At 41.4% G+C, this 16041-nt stretch overlaps 1 protein-coding gene across 1 annotated transcript; it reads right to left on the bottom strand.

The window, feature by feature from the left end:
- Nucleotides 1–319: 319 nt before the first annotated feature.
- On the bottom strand, nt 320–12918 carry LOC134071653 (E3 ubiquitin-protein ligase TRIM39-like). The gene is made up of 8 exons (XM_062528452.1): nt 12801–12918; nt 9968–10573; nt 9396–9491; nt 8420–8644; nt 7763–7785; nt 7381–7511; nt 6272–6535; nt 320–4394 (listed from the first exon to the last, which is right to left on the bottom strand). Exons 2-8 carry the CDS (start codon nt 10457–10459, stop codon nt 3937–3939), a joined length of 1689 nt encoding a protein of 562 aa, XP_062384436.1. The 5' UTR covers nt 10460–10573; nt 12801–12918; the 3' UTR covers nt 320–3936.
- Between the last annotated feature and the right edge of the window lie 3123 nt (nt 12919–16041).

Raw genomic sequence — 16041 nt, forward strand, 5'->3', positions numbered from 1 at the left:
TTTACTTGCATATTAAAAACACACACCATTTACAAAGCATCTGTTAAACCTCAGGTCAATTGGAAATTGTGAACTGTAACCCAAACATCAATCTATCTGAATGAACTGAGCTTTGAGCTAGCTAGCGATGGGAACATGAACGCTAACCCTTATGTTGTCCTCAAATCTTACCGACATTCGTTATCCTTGGGGGCAATTTGACCCCAGCTAAATAAACAATCAGAAAATGATTATAATTCATATTGTGTGTACTGTTTGTGGTAGGTACTTAACAAGAGTGTAATAACCACCATCAAAGGCCCTACAACCACCCCCCCCACACACGCACACACACACCCCTTTATGAACCCTGGTTGGCAATATTGCCCATCCAGTGTCAGCAGCCCAAAGGCTTCACTTTTTTACTTTTGCCAAAATAACTTATATGTGACCCTGTAAAGTGGAACCAGTCGTTTCGGTAAAATGTAGTAAATTAAGTTATTGTGCTCACGTGAACGGCCATAAACTAAGCTTTCCAACGATATGTATATCGAGGGTATTACACAAACTATCGCTAAGATAACCGCATCCAAAGTTGACATGGTTCTCCTGTCATGATATGCCAGAAGAGGAGAAATCACCTGTTTAAGCGGCTCGTGCACAACGGGAATGACAGCAAATGTGTTGAATCTTCGCCGGGTTTAACAGTCAAAACATCAGTGAAATGCGTTCACGATATGAAACTGTAGACTGTATACAGCCGAGTTATACGAAAACGTGAAATTCAACATTTTAACCCGGAAGTTTGTTATTGTTGATTTACTCAAAATAACGATGTGCGCAAAACGACTGATTTCGCTGTGAATGGTCACATATGCAATTTGTACTTGTAATAACGATAATAACAATATGTTCTCATACTACTGCAATAATAATATCCATAATGTGTCAAATATTAATTTACTATTCCTCATGTTTCATAGTCTTAGTTTTAGTTTTGTGACGAAATTTCCTTTTTGGTCTTAGTCATATTTAGTCATTCAAATAAAAATGTTGTCAGTCTAGTTTTAGTCAAAAACTAAAAGTCTCATCATTTTAGTCTAGTTTTAGTCAAAAGAAAACTCAAGGTATCTTAGTCAGGTTTTAGTCAAAACATTTTAGGCTTTTTTAATGTAACAATAGGCAACTTCTGAATAGGCTACTATTTCAGTCAAATAGTGTTTCAGCTAGCCTATGTACATTTTCCCCAATTAGTCTAGGTCCTGAGTAAGATTTGTATGCGCTTCATTTAGTGGAGAATATCTTAACTGTTCTAGACTAATGACCCCACTGAACAACGTGGGATGTGTGCCAAAATCTCTATCCGGGACGAAAGTCCTGAAAATGACCACAATAGGTGACACTATAGATAACACTATTATTACACTAGAGGTGAATGGGACTTTTTTTCCCATTTATAGATATCCTCATAAACTTCGACCAGATTAATATTCATATTAACAGAAATACTTTTTGTATTGCACTTTGTCTAAAAAATATATACATATCAATCACAATGTTTACAATGACCATGCAGTGTAAGAATTCTGGTTTGATATTTGGGGGTCTAGCGGCGAAGCTGCAGAGTTACAATACACATAAGCGTTCACTCAATACAGCCAATCAAAATTGATTGTGAAGCCGCCAAACAGGAAGTGAGCTCATATCTCATCAACGCTTTGATGTATGAAGTCCAAATATTGGTAAGGGGACTCTGATGTACAAAGTTCAAACTTGTTACGTGGACTTGGTACCTGATTGTGGCAGAGTGTTAGTTATCTTGCTGGAAGTTGGAAATCTCCGGTGTTCTCGCTCCATGTAGTTTGGTGTTGCTGCCACAGGGTTGCAGCAACAGCGCATAGCCTAGCCTGGCGCCTATAGGGCGCTAGCGTAGCCTAGCCTACAGCTGCTGCGCATAAACTAATTTGGACTATTTTGAACGCTGAACAGGTAGATATACTGTCTGCTCATTTCGTAGATGAAAATGAAGAGAGATTTTATCTTAGTTTTTATATCATGCAAAACATTTTAGTCTCGTCTTTTTTCGTCAACAGTAATGCATGTTACAGTTTTTGACAATTGCTTGAACACATTTTGCAAAACTTCGCTCACTGTGCCAAAACTCTACACACAAGTAAACATAACACAACACTAGGAAATATCGGCTACCTTTCACATCTACAGTATGTCAAATTGAAACTCTACTATCAGTACCTAAACTCTGCTATCAAAACTTAACAATCCTTTGTCAAAATGTAACTCTGGTGACAAAAGGAAACACACTTGCATCATATGCATTCACATTCAGATCAGGAGGAACACACTAGTCTACATAAAGTGGTTGCAATTACTGGATGTGTTTTGTATTTTGGATACAATGTGTTTTCCGATTGGCACCCTGAGATTTATTTCTGAACAAAGTGTGAATGAAATGTATGAAATAGAGTGCAGGACCTAGTGTGTTGCATAAAGGAGTAAGTGTGTTGCAGAATTGCAACTAGAGTGCAAAGCAGCACTTTTGTTTAAGGTTAGGGTATGTGTGTTTGAATAGGCTATAGTAACAAAAGCTTCAAGTTGTGTTACTTTAGTCTAAGCATGCTATAGTGTTCAAGCAACGGGTAAAAACTGTAATATAGTCTTAGTCAGTGTTTCAGGACATTGGTGCAGTCTTGTCATCGTCTCTTCTTAGTCTTGGGATAAAAAGGTCGTTGATGAACATATTTAGTTTCGTCTGGTCTGACGAAATGAACACCAGTGATGCCAGTAACGCGTTACTAAGTAGCGCGTTACTGTATTTTGACCACTTTTTTCGGTAACGAGTAATCTAACGCGCTACTATTTCCAAACCAGTAATCGGATTAAAGTTACTCATCAAGTCTCCGTGCGTTACTATTTTTGTCATTTTCATTTTGCTTTCTTCTTGTCGTGAGGCCATGCTCACGTTTTCAGCATGAGGACAACTCATGTGTAGGCTCCACGCAGCGACACAAACGCAAACAGCAATGCAGGGAGGAGAGAGGCGCGTTTCCTATATGAAAATACAGTCAGTAAGGATATTTTGACTTTGAGTCATCTACACATGACAACATTAAGGTACGTTGTACACTCTGGGTTGGCGACAAAGTGCTAGGCCTATCTAGCCAAACATCCCGAGTTCGCATAGCGCCTCCCTGACGCACGCAACGGAGAGGGAGAGAGGGGGTGCTGTGTGTGCCTGACGCGCATCCAAAACAGAGCACCCTGACTGGGTTGTTTCGTTATATCATTATCAACCGATACGTTTTCAGTGTAGGCGGGCTTTTATCTCTTTTCTCCCGAACTAAATTAATCAGTTCAATATAGTACAGTAGCGTCAGTCAGTGCCCCCCAAAAAGTAACATTTAAGACCGCATCTAACTCCAGACAACGCGAAAGTGTACTCTTGTCTCATAAGAGTAAAAAAATAGGCTAATGATAGTCTTGCGCACTGCACTGTTAGTAGGCTAACAGTGATTTTAGCATCGCCCATGGTGGATTAAATGATTGCAAAAGACTTGTCGAGGTGAGTTTAACAAGTGCAATTTAATTGGCATATTCTAGATGGCTACAGTAGAAGGATACACGAAAAGCCCAAAATCTTCATATTGTATTAGCCTACCACAGTTTCTATCTATAGCCCTAACTTATTTAGTATACTGACTAGACATTATGGAACAAACATATTCATCTGTAGGCTATTTCAGTACCTCAGTAGGTTACAGTATTTTTAGATACCTCCCTGAAATTACTTTTTGAAGGTTGTTGCATCTATTGTTGATGGGGGGGGGGGCTTAGTTTAAAAAGTAACTAAGTAATCTAACTTAGTTACTTTTGAAATTAAGTAATCAGTAAAGTAACTAAGTTACTTTTTAAAGGAGTAGTCAGTAATCAGTAATCGGATTACTTGTTCAAAGTAACTGTGGCAACACTGATGAACACTAGGAGGATGGCAAAGAGGACAACGACAAAGAAAATCCTAATGAAAGTTATGAATCCGTTGGCAGAGGTCTTGCATCTGGTGGCAAAGGAGTTGAATGTGTTGGCATGTTTCTGAATGAAGCTCGCCTCCTCTTTCACCATCACGGTCACCTCCGCTGGCATCAGCCTGAGCACGGACGCCATGTTTGATGGGAGGAGGAACGGGTAGACGGGCACTTGGCATGGAATGTCATTGAACTTGTGAATCAACCTCCCATCCTGAGCATTCAGAAACATCAAACTCCGGGTGGGCGGATCCCTCAGGGTGAAAGGACGCCATAGTTGCACCCGTATCATCACCTCAGGGGTCTTCTTTTCCAGAGTAACCCAGAACATCCCAGTCTGGTATGTGGCTGGAGTCAGGGCCCTGAAGAAACCACCTAATGTAAGCAATGAAAAAGACTACGGGTCATGATTGTCCACTTGTGTGACGGGGGGAGTATAGCCACCGTCACGGCAGCGAGTCACTGCCATCTTTAAGTTTTATCTTTGTCGGGTTGTTTTATATGTTGGTTGAATGTGTATGTCTCCCGAAGTTCTGTGCCGTTTACAATCACCACTCAAACATGTCATTCATCAGACCCTTCCCGTTTCTCCCGTAGCGGTATATCTAGGCCTAGAATTTAACATCAAACACTACGGCGAGGCGTGCGCCAAGCTACATCAACCATCACAACTCCCAACAGTTTAAAACATTCACCATTCAATCACAGTACATCCGCTAAAATAATCACGCGTCTTGTCATATACATGTTCCGTTTATTTTCCAAGAAATGTCAGGTCATTATCAATTCGTTATGTGTTTGTCTTATCGGTGTCTATTGTCGCGTCTTCAATCTGTTTGTGTATGAGTGAATGCCGCGTCTCGTTTGTCTAAAGAAATGTTACTTCCTGGGTTTATCCATTTATCCATTATTATTCTCGTTCAACACGGTTTCAACACTTTGCACCAATCAGTCTGTAAACTTTGGAATAGTCTGTATACACGTAGAATCAGTTTGAGACAGCAACCCAATCTGAACCACAAAAATGTCACGCGAGATTCACACGGAAGCTATTCCTACGGGTAGTCAAAATCAGCGCCAAACCTCGTCAGAAGCTTGCTCTAGGTGTCTACACATAAAACGAAGCACCAACAACTTGGCTGACAAACCCGACGTTTATAAAAGAAGACTGTTATGAACACTTACCCCTTCCAGCTCCTCACGAAGGAAAGTCCACGAGCTCTCGTGTGAGATCTCGCGTGACATTTCTGTGCTTCAGATGGGGTTGCGGTCTTGAATTGATTTTACGTGTATACTGACTATTCCAAAGTTTACAGACTGATTGGTGCTTCGTTTTATGTGTAGACACCTAGAGCAAGCTACTGATGAGGTTTGGCGCTGTTTTGAGCAATGCTAGTGGTTTAAAAATGCGATTTTGAAAGCGTGTGGCTGTAATCCCCATGCTTACCCACTGTTTGCGATTTTGGGCTGTAGCTCCTGCCCGTGCTAGCTCTATACTGCGTGATGAGTGAAAATTACTTCCTCCATGGCTTAGTTGATGTATTTTCATTCAGAAAATAGTTATATTTTCAATTTCCGCCAAACTTACACTTGCAATGTGTAATGAGTAGGAGTGCTATAGCAGTGGAACCTGGCTGAACTTTACCAAATATGACACTTAACACACCTGCTACATTAGCGTGTGCGATAGGGCCATGGCACAGTCTGAGAGCCATTGCCTGCACTGTCGGCTAATATGTTTTTGGCTGGAAATCTGGTTGGATAGGCTATATCTTGTTGTTTATTAATGCTGTGACGTTTATAAAAACAAAACAAAAGGTTTCTCTTCTAGTTTGTGGGTAACACGGCCATGTCAATTTCCCTAAACTGTTTTCATGCATATGTCTGGGTAATTGGAGTGTTCAGGAGTTAAATGACGGATCATGTATGCGTGTTTTAGGCATACATGTAAGCCTAGAAGGTCCTATTCTGTGACTGAAACCGTGCAGAAATTGCGCCTTTACTTCACAGCATTTAAGAAATTTCCTCGGGGGTGACACCCACAAACTCCCGCAAGGCTTGTTTGTGCCTAGACTGTTGTGTGGCCACTGGCCACTGTTGATTTCCTAGGGTGCTGAAATGCATGCATCACCATGTGCAGACATTTCATTGTTTGAGCACCCACGGACTGAAACATAAATCGGTGCCTGTGTGTGTGTATGTGTGTGTGTGTGTGTGTGTGTGTGTGTGTGTGTGTGTGTGCTTTAAAGCACCTCTTCTCTGGAGGGCCCAGTACAATCCCTCTGGATGAATGGTATACTGTCTGAGGCTCACTCGATGCATCGCAAGTCCAATGATCCACTCTGAATTCTCATCTCCCACATCGACGTCCCAGGAGTGGAAGTTGTCATCGGCGATGCCCTCTGACCCCTCCACTGAGAAGACCGGCCACTCGTTGTCCACCCTGCTGACACTGGCCAGGTCGTCCGACAGAGTCAGGAAGCGGAGGTCTGCATTTGGGTTCAGGGTCACCGGGTCTGGAAAACAATCAGTGGAGATCCATTGAGTTAGATAGAGTACAGTACAGTTTAATTACTGTATGAGAGGGAAGAGGGTGGTGTGTGTGTGTGTGTGTGTGTGTGTTAGATTGTATTGAGTACAGAGTACAAGTACAGAGACAATAAAATCCAGTTAGAATCTAACCAGAAGTGCAAAAAAGCAGTAAAGTGCAGAATACGTCCAGGAATGGGGTGGGGGAGTGTTACTGTGTGTGTGAGTGAGTGAGTGAGTTAGCACTTTACACGGAAACGAAAACGGGTTAAAAATGCAAAACCTTTTTGCGGATGCACTACATCGTCTGATGGTAACGGCGTTTTGGGGGGATGAAAACGCAAGAGTGGAAATCTTAAAAACGCTCCACTCTCACGTCACCGTGTAAAGGATGAAAAACGCAAAACTGTGTTTCTCGTCACATAGAAATGACGTGATGCGACAACACCGGAAAACATCAACATGTCAATCCCTGCAAAGCTTCAACTTGCTCTAGGCGCTGTAATTCACATTCAAAAGTCCTTTCATTAATTGTTGTTATGTTTACTGTATTTCGCGTGCTAGGAGTGAACAAGTAGAAGAGAAGTAGAAAGATTATATGCAGGCGCTTGGTCTTGTTAGTGTTGCCACCTAGCCATCTGGCGTGTATACTGCGTCGGTAAATATGAAATGTTTCCGTTTACACGCAGATTTCACCCAAAAATGCGGAGTTAATAGTGAAAACGAAACGCCACTTTTTCGTTTTTGTTTCAGATCGTTTCCGTGTAAAGGTAGCCTGAGTGAGGGAAACAGAGTTGTTGTAGTGAGACAGAGTTGTTGTAGGGACACTTGCAGTATTGTAATATCCCCTTCATCTTCTCCCAGACTCTGAATTTCAGATTCCCCATGTGCTTGGCCACATTGATATAAAATATTGTTGGAGCTGGCGAGCTTGAAAACAAGTCTGGATTGGAGATCTGTGCTCTGAAATCACATACACACACACACACACACACAAACAAACCGGCACACGTTAGTAGGGAGCTAGCCGGCAGCAGTAACCAAACACCATTAACACACTACAGTCTAGGAGATAGCTAACAAATTAAACACTGCCTGTCGTGCAGAAGAAACAAAAGCGTTCTGTTTGCGTTAGAGAGAATGTTATGTAAATGTGAGTAGAGAGAATAGTGTGATTTTTGTGAAAAATTAATTCCCATAAAGATGCCACTTACTGCCATAGGATAGAGTTGAAGTCCTGAAACACAGAGCACGAAAGCAAATAAAGAACAGTATTACAGGTACATTTCCACAATAGCAGATAGATAGACTTTTACCATAAATGTTGCCATTTGATGCATTGTACCAGAGATAGCCTAATTTACATCTGCAGTCCCTAAAAGCAACTATTTTTGGCAAACAGCCATAATTTGACACTTGCCAAACCTGCATGCTCTCCAGCAGTGGTCCCCAACCTGGGGTCCAGGGACCCCATTAGGGGCCGACTGAGATTGCAGAGGGTCCGCACAGTGTTGCCTGGGCTGAGGTTGTGATGTTACCAAAATTATATTTATGCACAACAAATGTATAAAATCCAAATAACACACCCAGTTGGATAATCAAAACTCTGTATAATTCAAATTAAAATGTATTTTTGTTGCACATTTAAATTCATGTAGCTATTTATTACCTCTGACCCCTGAACTTGCATAAGCAACCTTCAGGTCGGGCTAGGCTAGGCATTGGTAATTCATCCCCGGACCCCGATTGTTGAATAAAACAATATCTTGTGTGTGCGGGTAGGAATTCAGGTAGAGGTCCCTGGCTTGTCTTAGACACAGGCAAGGGGGCCTTCAAAGAAAAAAGGTTGGGAAACACTGCTCTACAGTCACCTGCAGGAATCTGATGGCGTCTTTTTTCTCCATCTTTTCCTCCAGGTCCTCCAGTTTCCGCGAGAGGTCGAAAATCTGTTCGTCAGTCTCAGCCTTCCATGCGCCGTTGCACGACTCCGCCTCCTGTCTGAGCGCGCTCAGTCTGGTCGCCTCCTCGGCCAATAGGAACTTATGGAGATCCTCAAATTCCTTCTTCATTTTCCTCTCTGTGTCCTCAATGTGGCTCTTTCAAAGACATGTCATACACTATTAGGACTAATAGACAGTCTCTCTCTGATAATGGACAGTCTCTCTCTCTGATATTACATAATCAATATGGCAGCATAATCAACATTTCTTTCATTAAAAAAGTAAAAAGGATTGCACTGTGGTACTGAGAACAACAAAAGATCTGCTTTATATTTTCCTGGCAGCAGGAATTTGATAATAATAAAGACGTATAGTGTCACCAATTACAGTGAAAGAAGATGACTTTCTATACCTTTCTAGTGAGGACTTTCTGCCTTTCAAGTGAGGACTTTCTTTACCTTTCTAGTGAGGACGTTCTGCCTTTCAAGGGAGGACTTTCTATACCTTTCTAGTAAGGACTTTCTATACCTTTCTAGTGAGGACTTTCTATACTTTAGAATGCATTTACAATTGAGTTGTACATGTTATACATTTATTTACTAAAGAAAATGCTTTACAGAGGAGAATTAATGCAGGAATAGTGCTTTACAAATGAGGAACAAAGCATTAAGTAATAGTTTGCAAATGCTTAACAAATGTTTAGGAGTGTGAACTACAAGAATACAGAAACTTATCTATGGCTTTACATGCTGCTAGCCAGATGGGGGTAAGTAAATAAAACCCTGCATGGCTACTTAAAAGACATTCAATGGCAATCCTGACCTCTGAAGTTGACATGCACAAAAGCCATTTGATCTTTGATCTCATTTGTGCAACTACATTTAACTTAGGTAACAGACAAGGTTACCTTAGCATCCTTAATGTTATTGGAGCCTAGAATGGTGCCGTTTTTGAGTGAATCCAGTGCCTGTTTCAGTGGTCTTATTGCTGTTGACAGTTTGGCCTGTGGAAAACATCACGAACGATAAAGGTGAATATACAGTGCTCAAATGCATTTATAGAACAGAGAGACTAATACAAAAAAATGATGAATGAATAAAAAAAAAGGAATTTTTATAATAAAACTAAAACTATTGGTTTATTAGAGATAACAAAACAGACTACACACATGTAGTCTAAACTGTAAGGTTGTAGCACTTGCTTTAGAATTATTGCTGGACCAGGCCCTACATGCAGGTACGTTGTTTTTGAGGTAGTTATGCTATTTATTGTTAGCCTCATCTCATACAGTGCTGCTGTATGTAAATAAACTATAGCTTCATAGCTATGAAGTCACACCACATTCCTATCTTTCACTGATCATTCATAATGAATTCAATGGCTGTGACCGGCTGAACAGGTTTGTTCTTCAACTCCTTGAATGTTCTTGCATAAGTAGCTGCATACTTTAAGTGTCATCATGCTCGTGCATTGCTTCACCTTGCGTTCCTTCAGTGCTGTCTGCACCGATACTATGCGATGGCCCCTGTGCCCGATGTTCTTACACTTTGTGCACACGGGCTGCTCGTCCGTCTCACAGAAGAATGCCAGCCTCTGGCCGTGCAAAGAGCACAGCCTGTCCCTCTCCTCTTCCTCCTCCTCCTCTTTCTTCCTCCTCCTCTGGGGATCGGCATCTCTTTGCTGCTGCTGCTGCTGCTGCTGTTGTCGCTGCTGCTGCTGCTGCTGCTGCTGCTGCTGCTGTTGCTGTTGCCGGAAGGATTCGCAGGTGCTCTTCAGACTGAAGTTGAGGACGGGTTCCTGGGGAGAGGGGCGTCGGCAAACGGGGCAGCGACGGCCTGGGCTAGAGCTCCAGCTAGAGGTCAGGCACTCATGGCAGAAGCTGTGTCCACAGCCCAGCAACACGGGCCTCCGGAAGATGTCAAAGCACACGCTGCAGGTCAAGTCCTCCTCCAGAGAAGAAGACGCAGCCATAATGGACAGAGGGTTAGAGAGGCAGAAAGACAGAGGGAGGGAGAGAAGTTGCTTTAAGTATGAAGGGACAAGAGCAGTACAGAATAAGAACAAGAGAAGGTAAATACAAAGAATCTGTGTAGATCAGGAATAAAGAGGGGGAGTGAGAGAGTGAGAGAGAGACAAATAAAGTCAACTGGTTACTTACAAATCAACAGGTTGCTTTATTACCGTTTGTAAGTTTGTAAGTTTGTCATTTATGGACTAAATGACAAAATGCTTCCCTGGGTCTTCCAGTTATGGCACACTGACATGTGACAAAAAGGACGTTTTGGATTAATTTAATATCATACTCCTTGAAGAAGACTCCTTAGGAGTTTTCTGCAGCCATGGGTAGTATGAAGGGTGGGGGAAGACCTCTGGGCCCAATAGATACACTAATACCACCACCTTTACATTTGAATATGTTAGATTAAACTTTATTGTTCTACTATATTGTGAAGGCAAAACAATTAAGCAATAAGCCCCGAGAGACTGTACTGTATGGTTACAGTGATTATAACAGCTAAGGGGCGTTGTTAGGCACGACTCACCAGCGGAGGGAAGCCTACAGTACTCAATCCCAGTGCACAGGTGCCGTGCACAATTATTCATTAGCCTACTTTAGCTCTTGTCCGGAAAACAAGTCCTACAGAAAATTCATTAATTACAGTGCATGAAAATGCACTGTACTGTTCTTCCTAGGCTTCTTCTTATTATTATTCCGCTGATCAAATTCATTTTTTCTATTCAGGTTGAACCGTTTAACCTAGAAACTTCATTCAAACGTTGTAACGTAGGTCTTCAATAGGGGAATGCTGCTATGTATTTTTCAACTTTGTAACTTTTATACTTTTTAAACTATAAATTAAAAACTATTAAAAATTTCCCCATAGACTTAACATTGGCCTCTATGACATCACAATCGGGTCGTCAAGCAATTAGAATCTTATGCCAGGTGGCCAGCCCCACCTGCAGCAGCCCTCTCTCTCTCTCTCTCTCTCTCTCAGGCTTTAAGCATACAATCTCTCTGTGAAGACTACATATCCTGTTAACTGTTTCCTCTTTCCACAACTGTTTCAAAATAAAGGTCCTCACTGTAATAATACACTATGAAATCATTTAACCATCAAAACTACTCAACTATTTAACTGTTCAACCATTCCAACTGTCAGTTATCATCAACTATGCCTCCAGTCAACTACATGAAACCTCCATGTACCTAGCAACCAACATAGCAACCATTAAAATTAAGCGTTTATGACCGTTTCCATAGCAACCAACATGATTATACTGCAGTAACTTCTTTATTCCTGATAGTGGCCACCATGGATACCCTATCAACAAATGTTTCAAAATAAAAGTCCTCACTAGCAAGTTAGCATAGTTAGCATTGTTAGCATAGTTAGCATTTTTAACATAGCTGCTAGAAGTGATTAGCTAAGTTAGCTAATCAACCTGGTTAGCATTGTTAGCATAGATAGCATTGTTAACATAGTTAGCATTTTTAGCATAATTGCTAAAAATGATTAGCTAAGTTAGCTAATCAACGTGGTTAGCATTGTTAACATAATTAACATTGTTAGCATAGATAGCATTTTTAGCATTACTGATGGAAATCATCAACTAAGTTAGCTTATCAACCTGGTTAGCAATGTTAACATAGCTAGCATTTTTACAATAACTGTTAGAAATCATTAGCTAAGTAAACCAATCAACCTGGTTATCATTGTTCACATAGTTAACATTTTAACATACCTGTTAGAAATCATTAGTTAAGTTAGAACAGGAATGTTTAAGCTTTAAAATGTCTACCTTAACACTATCAACTCTCTTTAAACTATGCAACCACCATGTTTACCCTAGCTACACCTTAGTAACCATATCTACATTATCTATAAATTTTTTTGCATTTTCATGCACTGGTAATTCCTTGGAATTGCATTTCTAGTTTCTCAATGTTCTACACTCAAGTGGCTCATTGCTTTTCTAAAACAGTTACCACATATAGAGTACCTGGCAAGATTTCTTAAAATAAAGGGACGGTCAGCAACAACAATTTGTTCAGGTAGGCCTAATTATTCTTCTGCCAAGAAATATTTTCTGGTTGCCAACCGATGTCGAGAAGCAGTTGCTTTTGTATAAAGTTGTAGTAGGGCAGTAGGCCGTACAGAACAAATCACAGTCAAGAACCGGATCCGTCCATTTTAGAATTTTGATCGAAATGCTCTGAACGGTTGATCTGTAATGTAACCCAGACCCACTTCCAGGGTAACCCAGAGCCAGTTCTCTGTTGATGGTAAAGGCCAAACACAGATCTTACCTCAGAATGGACACCGAGTCTTCCCCCCTCTCCTCTCCTCAGTCACCCACTTCTCTCCTCTCTTCAGTCACCCCGTTCTCTCTCTCCCCTCTCCTCTCTTCAGTCACCCTGTTCTCTCTCTCTCTCCTGTCCAGTCCTCTCGAGTATTTACTTGCTTTCTTCCTTCTCAGCCCCACCCACTGTAACTACAGTACCTGTGCCTATTAATAGCTCTCTGTCACACACACACACACACACACACACACACACACACACACACACAAACATTCTCCCTCTCTCTTTCCTATGCCATCCTCCTCATTTGTTACTTGTTCTTGGAAGTGACCAACTTGATGTGCCGACATATCTTCAGCCAATTAGATGAGGTGAACTTTTCCCCACTGTGGAATGTAGTAATGCTACATGGAAATTAATTCAAACTCACCTCAAGTTTAGTCAAACATACCAAGACCAAGAAGACAGTCACAAACAAGCACACGCACTGATATGGACACACACACACACCTGGAGAGTTGAAACCTTCCTTCATACCACTGGTGTGAACCGCTGCAACATGTGTGATAATTATGCTTTGTAATTGCCATCTTTTTTCACAAGATGCCTGAAATACACAATATTGCCAAAAGTACTCGCTCACCTGCCTTGACTCACATATGAACTTCGGTCACATCCCATTCTTGATCCATAGGGTTTAACAGGGTTGACCATTCTTTCAGAGGCGCACTTGTGAGGCCACACACTGATGTTGGATGAGAAGACTGGCTCTCAGTCTGCGCTCTAATTCATCCCAAAGGTGTTCTATTGGGTTGAGGTCAGGACTCTGCAGGCCAGTCAAGTTCATGCACACCAAACTCTGTCATTCATGTCTTTATGATTCTTACTTTGTGCACTGGTACTAGAGTGTGGATCGGGCCGATTTTTTCTGTCCGCGACCGACCCGAGCCCGACAGCGCAGTGATCGAATCCGACCCGAACCCGACAGGCATTAAGATATTTGTGTCCGAGCCCGTCCGGGCCCGACACAGTTCAAATCACACTATTTGCATAGGCATACTAATGACACACGTGGATATTGCTTGTGTGGAAAGTCCGATTGTATCAATCAATTGAAAGGCATTCGGAAACGTCGGCACAAATAAGCCATGAGCGCACACACACACACGGAGCAAGAAGTGCACGCGTTAGAACAAGAGGCCGGGCACAGTTATGTAGGCTATGTCTACATGCTATGATTTTCCTCTCTCGTTTTTGATGGTCTTAAACTCTCCAGAGGCTAATTTCTGTTTGCAATCTTCCATCTTAGCACGGCTCACAACTGCACTTAGGCTACTGTACGTGTTTCGTTGTTGCATGCAATAGAAAAATCTTGCGCACAGGAGGAAATATGTTATGCCGTTAGGATCAGGAATCAAGATAATCAGGATAATCTATTACAAACCTATCACAAAAACGAACATCAAGTGAAATAAGTTGTTTTTCATTTTACATTTCAAATGTTTTATCGCGCTGATGTGTCCGGGTCCAACCCGAGCCCGAACATAAGTTCTAAATATTTGTCCGACTCCGACCTAACCCTTCGGGTTCCGACGGGTCCCGTCGGGCTTCGGTCGGGTATCCATGCTCTAACTGGTACACAGTCATGTTGGAACAGGAAGAGGCCATCCAGGAGCGGATTTAGCAATTTGGGGGCCCAAGGCGAACACAGCCACAGGGGTCCTCCATATACGCTCTTTATACAAAAATGCAGGAAGAGCCACCCGTAGTGCATCTGTAGCGTACGCTAACTGTCATACAATATGATAACAGTATACTGTAAGTAGGCTAGTATAACAATATGATAATAGTATACTGTAGGTAGGCTAGTATAACAATATGATAAGTAGGCTACTATAACAATATGATAATAGTATACTGTAAGTAGGCTATAACAATATGATAATAGTATACTGTAAGTAGGCTAGTATAACAATATGATAATAGTATACTGTAAGTAGGCTAGTATAACAATATGATAATAGTATACTGTAGGTAGGCTAGTATAACAATATGATAAGTAGGCTACTATAACAATATGATAATAGTATAAGTAGGCTAGTATAACAATATGATAATAGTATACTGTAAGTAGGCTAGTATAACAATATGAGCAAGTATAAATCAGGCAATATCGTTTGAACTGCATGCACATTAGTAATATAAGCCCTAATTATAATAACTGGTGATACTGAGAGTTGTGCAACCTCATTTTTTCGTCAGCAAATACAAAAGCCTACTTTATTGATGTTGAGCTAATATTTGAGGTCTTTGCAAAAAATGCACGTGAAGATATAAGGATAAAACAAGGCGTGATTTCATTTTTGGTAATGTTCTCATAGGGGGTTTGTTTTCGGCATGAGGCAGAACAATGATTTTGATATAATACAATAGGCCTAGCCTTTGTCAATAATGGTTGATACCAAATGTGTACAAAAACAAGTTTAGCCTGTACCATTAACGTCACTCTCTTTGTGTTACCCATTATTGATATTGACCCATCCCACATGACGTCAGAGCAAAAGTAAGTGCCATTTTGGACATGAACTACCAGTAGTCTACCACGGCTAACACGCGGAAACAATTAAAAGGATAATCGAAAGGAATAGAACAAGAGCGTCCTTTGGTAGCCTCAAAGTAACAATAAAGTTATCAACACATATCTTTGACATGTAATTTGCGAAACTCAACATCAGGCCCATTCTAGTGCTGCATGGACTTGCTGATGGCCTTGGCTCATATTCAGTGAGGTGACCTTTTATGCAAGCATTGAGGCTTTAATCGTCTGCTTCGTGAGCGCAAGTTTGTCTTTATATTTTTTAATATGTGATAGAGATTTCTGGCATGCGTGTTTGCGTTTGCAAGATCAATCGCATGTCCGCGGGCAAAGCTTTCGAGAGCGAACACAATTTGACTAAATTAAGATCTCCTCTGAACTGAATAGTAGACTAGGATTTCTCACATGCATAAGTGGAATCGAACATGGTCAACTTGTTAATGCTATGTACCAGTGACGAGGCGTAAGGGACATTTCCGAGGAAGCCAAGTGACGAATACGTATTTATTTGTTTGTTGTTTGTTGTTCACTTATCTAAGTGTAAAGTCCCCTTCGCCTGCGGCGTCGGGTCCTTATGACCACTTCGAACGTGCATTATTTTCCTATAAACGCACGGCGCGTCGTTGATTATCCCTACTCTAACCTACAGAC

Source organism: Sardina pilchardus, chromosome 23, assembly GCF_963854185.1.
Source record: "Sardina pilchardus chromosome 23, fSarPil1.1, whole genome shotgun sequence".
Classification (NCBI taxonomy): Eukaryota; Metazoa; Chordata; class Actinopteri; order Clupeiformes; family Clupeidae; genus Sardina; species Sardina pilchardus.

Coding starts and splice junctions, on each gene's coding strand:
- LOC134071653 (XM_062528452.1), bottom strand. CDS start 10,459: ATGGCTGCGTCTTCTTCTCTGGAGGAGGACTTGACCTGCAGCGTGTGC. Junction 7,512..7,762: donor TTCAACTCTATCCTATGGCA/GTAAGTGGCATC, acceptor ATGTGATTTCAG/AGCACAGATCTCCAATCCAG. Junction 6,536..7,380: donor GAAGGGGATATTACAATACT/GCAAGTGTCCCT, acceptor ATTGTTTTCCAG/ACCCGGTGACCCTGAACCCA.